At 46.0% G+C, this 10,907-nt stretch overlaps 1 protein-coding gene across 2 annotated transcripts; it reads left to right on the plus strand.

Moving 5' to 3' along the window:
• Positions 1 to 1,152: 1,152 nt before the first annotated feature.
• On the plus strand, positions 1,153 to 7,440 carry LOC127305911 (galactoside 2-alpha-L-fucosyltransferase). Of its 2 annotated transcripts, XM_051336512.2 has the most exons (3): positions 1,473 to 1,610; positions 2,398 to 2,935; positions 5,742 to 7,440. In XM_051336512.2, exons 2-3 carry the CDS (start codon positions 2,713 to 2,715, stop codon positions 7,232 to 7,234), a joined length of 1,716 nt encoding a protein of 571 aa, XP_051192472.1. In that variant the 5' UTR covers positions 1,473 to 1,610; positions 2,398 to 2,712; the 3' UTR covers positions 7,235 to 7,440. The 2 variants fall into 2 exon arrangements, with proteins under 2 accessions (XP_051192471.1, XP_051192472.1); XM_051336511.2 differs by lacking the exon at positions 2,398 to 2,935 and having other exon boundaries at positions 1,153 to 1,610.
• The last annotated feature ends 3,467 nt before the right edge of the window (positions 7,441 to 10,907 follow it).

Raw genomic sequence — 10,907 nt, forward strand, 5'->3', positions numbered from 1 at the left:
TCGGCTCTCGGTAAGACCCCTTTTCAGATACTGTACGGCTACCAGCCTAGGCACCTGAGCATTAGCAACTTGCAGTTTGACACTCCACCAGAGCTGGCAGCTTGGTTGGAGCACAGAAAAGAACTCACTGCTGTTATTCAGCAGCATCTGCTGCGAGCCCAGCAAAGAATGAAGCACCAGGAAGATAAAAAACGCAGTGAACGTGAGTTTCAAGTCGGGGACAAGGTGTACATGAAACTCCAGCCTTATATTCAGACATCAATGGCTCGTCGACCAAATCAAAAGCTGGCGTTCAAGTACTTTGGCCCGTATGAAATTCTGGCACGCATTGGGAAGGTGGCATACAAACTTAAATTACCCATTGGCGCCAAGATACATCCTGTCCTGCACGTTTCGCAACTGAAGCTGGCAGTTCCTCCTAATCAGGTTCATGATTCTAACTTAGCATTCCTTTCTATTACTGATGATTCGATCTCAGTCTATCCCAGTGAGGTGCTCGGGCGACGCATGATCAAACGCGGCCGCGGATTCACCAACCAAGTCCACGTCACATGGAATGGACTACCGGCATCACTGGCAACCTGGAACCTGAAACGGAGCTCCGTCGTCGCTATCCTGGTGCAGCTGCTTGGGGACAACCAACTTTTCAAGGGGAGGGGAGTGCTACGACACCACCCATCAAGACATGGCGCCGTCGTCGCGACCAAAGATGGGCCTTAGCCCGCCAAGCACGGCCCGTCACCGAGAAGGCCCAGCCCAACAACTCCGAGGTCACGGCACGAGACAAATAGGCGTTAGGAAAAGGAATCACGTCATCGTTGATTATTGTACTGAGCGTTGCTCATCCCCTCCGTCTGTACCTCCTCTTCTCTTCCTCCTGTACTGGATTCATCCAGATAAACTCGATACTATGATCTAGTGCCTGTGCGTGACGCGAGGATATGATCTAGTACCCAAACACAGACGCAAACAAACACGTGGACAAAAATGACTTTTCATGTCTGCGAGATGAAACAAACGGTCATGTGCGGATATTTCAAGCGTCCAAAATGAGTGAACCCCTTAACGGAAGAAGAAGAATTTAGGAATGTGAAGTTGCCTACCCACTACGTAGATTATAGGCTCCGTCTACCACGCACAAGCGCACACCGATAAAGCCAGCCTCTCCTCGCAAGTTGCAGGCAGCGCACGCGGACGCGGCCGTCCAACTTTGACCACTCTTGCTTGCTCCGAGCGAGCAGACAAAGAGTAAACCAGGCCGGGGAGCTGTCGCATGAGACCGACGCGCAGCTGAGCTAGAGACAGCTCGAGCTCGACCATGGAGAAGCCGAGCAGCAGGCGCTGGAGCAGTGGCGCCGTCGTGGAGGCTGGCGGCCACGAGGAGAAGCTGCCCCTGCGCGGTGGCCTGGAGCTTCACGCCCACGGCCACGCCGGAGAGCAGCAGGAGGCGGGGCGAGGCAGGCACCGGCGCAGCTGCGTGCGCGACGGGCTGGTGCTCTGCCTGCTGACGCTCCCGGCCATCGTCCTGCTCCTGCAGCGGTGGCGGACATCCTCCTCGCCGGACTGGGTCTTCGACGTCGACCCCCCGATGGAGGACGACGACGACCAAGGTACCGATTCCTCTGCTCATCCGGCCACACGCACACGCGCATATGTACTTGTGATTCCGATCGAAAGAGACGATTCTAATAAGCCACATATTGATCGAGACAAGCGCCAGGTAAAGCAGGAAATGATATGAGAGAATCCTCGGAGCACACACGATTAGAGGACGAACATGTCTGCAAAGCAGATTCCCCTCCCGTCGCTTCTTTCTGCCGCTTATTTTATTCGGAGCGGCTCGGTCTAATCCCAATCGGAAGCCGGTCGCCATGGCGTCCGTCATAGGACAAGTGGATCATTAAATACTCTTCTTGTCTTAACGATGATAGTTAGCCAGCGGTAGAGTAAATCGGACGAGTTAGCCGCAGAAGATCCGAGCGAGCATTGCCGGCCTTGCGGCAGTTTCCTCTGTGCTGTGAGCATTCGCCGGCGGCCACAGTTTTTTGGATGGATGTCGATCAGACAAAATTAGCGTTTTTTTTTTCTTTTCATTTATTGGCAAAAGACAGCGCATTGTGTTGGCCTCGAAGCTCAAAACTAGGCAAAGCCATCTGGCTTGATGACCTCGGGGATATCTGCGCATTGTTCGTATCGCCTTTACTATATCTTTGTCTGATTTACCCCAATTTAGCCATCGTACTCCCCAAAGTAGGTTAGTGCGCTATTTCCAGTTACACTGGGTACTAGTTGGGTTGCTTGAACCATTTCTTTCTCGATTTAGATAGGATCAACAATCCCATTTTGAGCTTGTTGCGGTGGCAATAATAGGGTAATTTCCCCCTCTACCTCCCCCAGCTCGCGGACAACCGCGGCACCACGCCGGCAACGGAAGAATAACGTGGGCGGCGCCGAGGCAGTTGGTGGGACAGAGGGAAGAAGAAGGAAAAAAAAAGAAGAGAACAAATTCAGACACTCGATGGCCTACGGCTCTGAGTGGTAGCTCCACTCGCTATCCAGCTTCCCGCAAGCCAGCTACGCTCCTGCAACTTGCGTCGATGGCCGGGGATCGACCTGCTGCTCGGCGTCCCTCTCCCAAAAATTAAAGAAAGAGATCAGGGAGGTGCGCTCGTGCCATGTGGGGGTAGATGGCCAGCCTAGCTACCTAAGCTCATGGAGAGGGGCAGCGCCACCGGCGAGGGGGCACGAGCGCCGCTGCGGAAGCGGCTGGAGAGGCAGAGGACGGCCGGGGAGAAGTCGCCACCCGGTGGGTTCCGGGCCGCGCTGGCGGTGTGCTTCCTGCTGGTCCCGCCCGTGCTGCTGCTGCAGCGATGGCAGGCCGGCCCCGCGCCGGCGTGGCTCTTCGCGGCCGATCTCCCGCCGGAGGCTAACCGAGGTACTACTTACTTTAGACGTATGCCATTTTTGCATCTATCTCTCTATATAGCCGTGAGCTCCTGGCCTTTCATTTTGTGCCGGTTTATCTTGTTGCCGTAGCGTATAGTACTGTACAAGTGTAGAGCTGTAGATGTGGCTAGGCATCGGTTGTGAACTGTACTATACTGCTACCATACTACGATCAAGCCGACCCCAATTTCACTGCGAGTATTGTGGCTCACCTGCCAGCAACTTGCAATGTTTCTCACACAGACAGCTTAATTAGGCCGTCGATCGGGGTTAGTTTAATTGGTCTGTTTCAAACTCGAAGCAACAAGAGTTGTTTAATTAGGCAACCATGTAGAATTATTGCTGAAAATAGCTTCATCTAGACATTATCAATTTATCATTATGCGAATTCGCCGCGTCAAAGTTCTGCATGCTCGGCATGTACAAAATTAGATTAAAATTCCTCTCAAAAAGTAAAAAAGATTATACATGTGCCAGTCGTATGTACTGTTTTGCACCGAGGATAGTAGATGCCCACTGGAGAGTATCTCAACGAGGATGGTAGATGCCCACTAGAGAGTATCTCCTCATGCCACGCTGCTTTCTCAGAGAGATGATGATGATGAATAAAGGAACATAGGGAATATGCTACGGTTCGAGACTTCATGTTCTTGATACATATCTAACCAAACATGCACACATAAATTCCAGGTCCTTATTCGTCAAATGAACATAGAGTTAGTTCTCGTGACGCAATGGTGGATAAGATAGAATTAGTCAAGGTACTTAAATATTCAAATGTAATGTTGAGCCAATAAAATTGTAGCCGTGCAGCTACAATCAAGTATGCTAGCTTACTTTAGCCTGCCCTGTCAAAAAGCTTGCCAAAGCAAATGATACTTCCATAAGACCCTCTGAAACCGCTTTGAGCCGCCTATTTCTTTTTTATGCAATGGTCTAGATCAAGCATGGTTACGACTTATTAGGTCACCCACGACAACTAAATAGGAAGTAATATCTCGTGTGTTCAAATATTATCATAAACAAAAAGTTTTCTTGGAAAATATTTATATATTGAAGTATACCGATTTATATTTGTAGCATATATCGGAGATCATGTGTAAAGAGTTAAATGAATCTGTTCACATGACAACACATGTTGATACATATGTGCAACAACACACTTTGATTGCTCTAAAGTTAAAAATATGTTGTATTGTACGTGCACGTGACAAACTAATATGTACAAATGTTGAATGTGTTAGCCCGTGTAGAAACCTAGGGCCAACTACTGTCTATGTTTGAAATTGTGACATACATGAAACTATATTTTTTATCTCGATGATAGCATATGTGAAATTATTATAGCAAGTATTTCTACTCAAGGAAAGGTTAAGCTGGTTTAGATTGCACATGCAAAAAATTTGAATTGCAAAACTTCAACAATGTACTGTCTGGATTTATCCACTACAACCTTCTAAGTGTTAAGTTCAAACTTCTTAAAAAAAGCTTAAAATTTTGATCTGCTTTACTGTTTTTAGCAAAGCTAGGAAACATATTTTATCTGTATTTGTTCTTTTGCTAGTGTTTTGGATATCATTGTTCGCATTTCTGCTGGCGAAATGCATGCATATGCAGAGGGTATACAAGAAACCATTGACACTTGTTGATATAAGCCCATTTAAGGGATCAGAAACAAGATCTATGAGGGAGATCTTGCTGGAACAGGTCTATGTCCAGTTACTAATTTTAGACTCTACTCCAATTAAAACCTCGCCTACTGCATTTTTTCGGCAAGGACCTCACCTACTGCATGAGTACACAGGAAAGAACTACTTCTTTCCATCTTCATGTCCATTCAAGTGCACAAAGGGCAGCCTGAATTGTACTCTAAATGGGCTACATGACCTCTTAGAAGTTGCAAGCAATTTTAATGAGAAAGAACAAGCAACTATCTAAAAACTCGAAATACTAATGAATATTGTTTTTTGCTCGAAGTTGCTATGATTATCTTTGTTGCATTGTTTAGTATTGTCCGTTGAATAGTCACTCTTTCCTTGCATTATGTTTGGGTACAGCCCGAGAAATGCAGAGTGGCTCTTGGGTGCCACACACCCCCATATTTGGAAAAATAAAAAAATAAAAAAGGTTAACAAAATTCGATTTTTTTTTTTGAAATCAAAGATGATCAGGTATTGTACTTGTATAAAAAAATATTCCCAAGAAAATTTCATTTTATCCTGGGTAAAAAAAAACTCGAAACGCCAGATGACACTATTCAATTTATATTCGTCATAATTTTTTTTTTTGCCCTGAAGACCATGGGAATCATTTCTTTTCCAAACATTTTTTTACGAGTACAATCTTGATCATCCTTGGTTTCCAGGAAGATTCAATCTTTTTTTTGACTTTTTAAAATTACTACAATTTTTTGGGTGTATGGAGGTGTGTGGCACCCGAGAGCCAAAAGTCCGTTTCCGGTACAGCCCACCTTGTTATAATATTATTGTTATAATATTATATTACTGCCTTATTCAAGACATACAACTTTTAGTGCACCCTTCATGGTGTCAGATTTTCAAGTCCCAAACCTTTCCAGTAAATCAAATGATAGTTTATGTTATGGAAGGACGGTAATGGAAAATATCATAATCCCGGTTTAAAAAATCATATTCAACTGATTAACCATAACTAATTTTTTAAGTACACTATCTTGATAAACTAGTACAAGATGCAGCAGCAAACCAAACCTGTACTTTTAGTCTTGTCCTCTTTTGTTTTCTTACAAATGACTTAAAACATCCGATGTTCTTCAGATATAAAGGATGGTGTGTTTGATGATCTATCTCCATCGGCACAAATTGAGTATGACAGACTTCTTGGTGGCCTTCTGATTGAGGGATTTGATGAAAGATCCTGTCGCAGCAGGTACCAATTTGCACGTTATCACAAGTCTGAAAGAATACCTTCTCCATACCTCATAGAAAGGTTAAGGAGACAAGAAGCACTACAGAAGAAATGTGGCCCAGGCACCAAATCATACCGCAGTGCTGCAGAACAGATAAGGTCCGGTCAGAGCATCAACAGTACAAAGGATTGCAACTATGTCTTCCTGATAATCCATGCTGGGTTAGGGAACCGGATGCTTGAGATAACTTCAGCGTTCCTGTACGCGCTTCTGACAGACCGGATTTTGCTTGTGGATCGTTACAAGGAGATTGGTGACATTTTTTGCGAGCCTTTCCCTGGAACTTCATGGTTAATTCCTTCTGATTTCCCTCTGAGCTATGATGAGTTTACTCTGGGTAGTCCTGAGAGCTATGGCAGCATGTTGCAGAATAATGTTATCAGTGGCAACATGTATCGGTCTTTAGCCAGTGCTAAGCCTCCCTATGTGTACCTCCACCTTGATGGTAACTACGGTTTCCATGACAAGCTTTTCTACTGTGAGGACGACCAGCAGTTCCTAAAAGGTGTTCCGTGGCTGATCATACGAACTGATATGTACTTTGTTCCATCGCTGTTCCTTATTCCAAGTTACCATGAGGAGCTCAGCAAGCTATTTCCTGAGAAAGACACTGTTTTCCATCACTTGGGGCGCTATCTTTTTCATCCGACAAACGACATTTGGTATTCAGTGATAAAGTACTACAGGACCTACCTTGCTAAAGCTGATAAGATAGTGGGAATTCAGATCAGAGTATATGAGAAAAAGGGCATCTTGCAAAGAAATGGCCCATTTCCACACATTTTAGAACAGATCCTATCATGTTCCCAGAATGAAAAGCTGCTGCCAGAAATTGCTGGGACTGATAAAGCAGCGACTACGGCTGGGAATAACAGGACAGTTGCCGTTCTTGCAACTTCCTTGAGCTCCTGGTACAGTGATGAGATCCGGAAAAGGTACAGCAAGCACCGGACTGTCGATGGCACCACCGTCAAAGTTTACCAACCGAGCCATGAGGAGTACCAGAAGTCGAGGAACAGGAAGCACAACATGAAGGCACTGGCCGAGATCTACCTGCTGAGCATGAGCGACGAGCTGATCACCAGCGGCTTCTCCACTTTTGGCTATGCCGCGCAGGGCCTCGCCGGACTGACACCGTGGATCATGTACAGGTCGGTGAACCACGTCGTGCCGGACCCCGTGTGTGGCCGCGCCATGTCCATCGAGCCGTGCTTCCACCAGGCTCCCTTCTACGACTGCAAGGCGAAGAGGGATACTGACCTGGGCAAGGTGGTGCCTTACGTGAAGCACTGCGAGGACGTCAGCTGGGGGCTGAAGATTGTAAACCGAACTCGGTTGTAGCTGGTATTCTTCGCCATAACACATTTGTTTGCTAAAAATAGGGTAGATTTCTTTTTACAAGAAAATTGTGCTAGAAAAGTAAATTTTTTTTTTTTGCTTTCTGCATTTGATCCAATTGTAGATAGTTGAAAAACAGATCACAAATAGCAACACAATAGACATGGTCTTCTATACCATTCTTACTTACTGGGGCACTATTTTCAGTACATGTTGATATTGGTGCGTGATTCCCAGTTCGCTTCCCTGTGCAGTCGACACTTGACTTGTCTCTCCTCCCACCCGACGCGTGATTCCCAGTGGCGGACGGAGGGGCGGCCAGAGTGGGGGGGGGGTGGCGATGCCGGCGACATGTACTGCGCCGCCGTCCGTCCTCCCACCCGACGCGCGGGTCTCACGTCGCCGCGCCGGACCGCCGCTAGCCGAGCCGCCAAGGAGCCCCTGTGCCCCTGCCCCGCCGCGGGAAGAGTCAGCCCCGCCGCCGCCGGCACCGCGCGAGCAACGCCCGGTGGCCCACGACGGCGGCGACGGCCGGGGGAAGAGGGAGGAGGAGGACTGGGGGTGGTGGCGCTAGGGTTCGCCCATTGCCCGCAGGGGAGGGGGTGAGCGAGTCGTTTTCCTCACGGGAAGAGTCTTGCTCACAAGTCAAGTGTCGACTGCATAGGGAGGCATGTTTGGTAGAGCACGTCGGAGCGTTCAGGGTGGTGGGTTTGGTGGTCGGGAGAAATCCTTGTCGGCATGTCCGACTCCGACACGGCGACGCCTGCGGGTGCCGTCTTCCTTCCTGAAGGGCATCGGATGTATCCCTCCCCAATCCCTTCCGGGTACCGGGGAAACCCTAGGACTAGTCTGGGCAGTAGTGGCGTTGTCATCGTTCCCTTATTGAAGGTGTTGCTTGGTATGCGGCGTCTCGGCGTGTTAGGAGCGTGGTGGTACTTCTCCGGAGGGCGCAGCGGTTGCGGGGTCATCCTCGTTTTCGTCAATTTGCCAATGTTGGCATTAGGTTCTTTTTCTTTTCTCTTTTTTTGTCTTTTCGTTTAGGCTTGGTTGTGCTGCGGTTCCAGCTGTTTCGTCGTATCGGGTGGTTGCTATATTGATATAGCGGGGTGAAAGCCTATTTTGAGGACTTGTGAACAAAAAAAAATCATAGTATTTTGAGTTTCTTCTGAAAAAATCAGTTTATGTTTTGTCAGAAAAAATTGTAGCTGAAATGATAGAATGAAGGTTAGGCTTTGATTCAGAAACAGCTATTCTTGGGCATTGCCGATTTGCCAGGCTAATTCGTCGGGATTGCAGAGCACAGTGAATTTGACTGAAATTGCCGGTTTGGTCTTGCGTGCTATGCAGAATTTCTGTAAAAGAATAATACGTTTTGATCTCATTTTACCAGTTGAATTTTATACTCACAGAACGTGGTTTCATGACCGAAATCACAGAACGTGTGGGGTTGAATCCAGCTGATCCCAGGTAGTACTAGTACACGGATTCAACGTTCGAATTCAGTGAAAAGCAAAAGTTACATGAAAGTTCGAACAGAGCAAGGTACGGTACATTCGAAGTTCTAAAATCTGCACATTTTCCAAATTTTAACATTTTTTTATTTTTTAATCTTATTCGAAAAAATGGAAAAAAGCCGAAACATAAGAAATGAAAAAAAGGCCAGCACCTAACTGGCCGGCCCGTAGCGCGTGCAACCTGATCAGTGTATATGATGTATCGTTAAAATATTGGGCTTATAAGGTGTCAAAAATAAATATTGGGCCTATACCATCAGGCCCATGAATGCTTTCGGATTTCCACTAAATCTTAAAACTCAAATATGTGGTAACAGAATTGACGAGGCTAGCGCATCCCAAAAAAGACTAATGTGGGGAACTATAACCGATTAGCCTACCTTTCGCAGATTTTCTCCAAGCTCCTGGCTAGTTGCCTTGCGTTGATCCTCCCTGACATTGTCTCCAAGTGCCAGAGCGCACTCGTGAAAAAAAAAGGAGCATCAACGATAATTTCTTGCACGTCCAAAATCTCATGAAGGAGCTTCACTCCTCGACTCCGAGCCAATTCCTAAAACTTGACATACCTAAGGCCTTTGACTCTATTGGTAGGCCATACCTTCTGGAGGTCGTCGCGGCTCTTGGGTTTGGCCAAAATTGGAGGAACTGGGTCTGCCTCTCGCTCACGTCGGCCACATTTAGAGTGCTACTCAACGGCAAGTGCGGCCTGCTCTTCTGGCACGGCCGTGGGCTTCAACAAGGGGGGGCCGCTCTCCCCATGCTCTTCATCATCGCAATCGACCCTCTTCAGCGCATCTTCTCCATGGCCACTCAACGAGGCATCTTGAGCCCCATTTGTGCGAGCATGACATGATGTCGTATCTCACTATACGCGGATGACACAGGCATTTTCGTGAACCCCAGCATGGAGGAGCTCCACACCATATACTTCATCCTTGACTGCTTCGGCAAAGCAAGCGGGTTTATTACCAACATGAACAAGACGGATGTCTTCTCAGTGCGTTGTACTGCGATCAACATGGAAGAGATTCTTGCTAACTTCCAAGCTAAGATTGCTAGCTTCCCTGGAAGGTATCTAGGGCTACCACTTCATTTCAGACGTACGTCTTCGCAAGGTGGACCTACAACCTCTCATTGACAAGATCGTAGGCAAGCTTCCGGGTTGGATGTGGAAGAACCTTGCGTGGCCGGTAAGAGTTACTCTTGCGAAGACGGTGTTCATGGCAACCGGAATCTACCACTCAACTACCATCTCCTTGTCTAGGTGGGCACGAGATAAGATCAACAAGATTGCAAGGAATTTTGTATGTGCAAAGTGTTGTTTCAGCATACTATTTTTCACACAAGGGTAACCCGAGGGTTTATATCGAACTCTCGGGGAATGGTGTAAAGAGCGATCTTCCTCTCTCTTATTCTAGCAATTCTGAAAAATAAAATAAAGCCTTGTGTCCCCAACTCCGTCATGCGGTCAAGGTTTCGTGTAAGTAAAAGTTAAATAAAGTAATAACTAAATTAAAGTAAACTAAGAAACTAAAATAATCTAAGTAAAAACGGTAAAGGTTTGTTTGTTTTGGGATTTTGAATGCAAATAAGAAATAAAAATATTTTTTTTATTTTCGGATTAAAATAGTGTTGCAAATAAAAAGTAAGATAAAATTGATATAAAGGTGTTTCTTATGATTAAAATTGGACCGGGATTCATGGGTTCACTTGACTATTCTCTTTTAAGTTATAGTGAACAATAACAATTTATCAGTGAGATATAAAGACAAGAACTTTAACATGTATAAGATAAGCATCTATATGGGCATCTCGTCCTAATATAGAGATGATGCAACCCATCTCTCTTACACTTCACAAGATAGGAATAAACTTCAAGCAATCTTGTATTAAGAATTAACATAGCATAGCTATAAGAACTTTGACATGATGTTTGAACATCACACCGTCGGCTCCTTTTTTATGGATATGGAAATCAAAACTTTGGCCAAAACTAAAATTCTTTGCATGGTTATTACTGGCGGACAGACTTAATACGAGAAATATGCTCAAAAGGAGGAATATTAATATTGGAAATAATTTCACTTGCCCCTTATGCAACACTGTAGAAGAAGAAACACTTGTACACCTATTCTTCAAATGCCCATTTAGCTCTAGTTGTT

Source organism: Lolium perenne, chromosome 6 (assembly GCF_019359855.2).
Source record: "Lolium perenne isolate Kyuss_39 chromosome 6, Kyuss_2.0, whole genome shotgun sequence".
NCBI classification, from domain to species: domain Eukaryota; kingdom Viridiplantae; phylum Streptophyta; class Magnoliopsida; order Poales; family Poaceae; genus Lolium; species Lolium perenne.

Bases quoted from the DNA above. Each gene is read 5' to 3' on its own strand.
- LOC127305911 (XM_051336511.2), top strand. From the start codon at position 1,319: ATGGAGAAGCCGAGCAGCAGGCGCTGGAGCAGTGGCGCCGTCGTGGAG. The intron at 1,611-5,741 runs GTACCGATTCCT...GATGTTCTTCAG, and splicing joins GGAGGACGACGACGACCAAG to ATATAAAGGATGGTGTGTTT.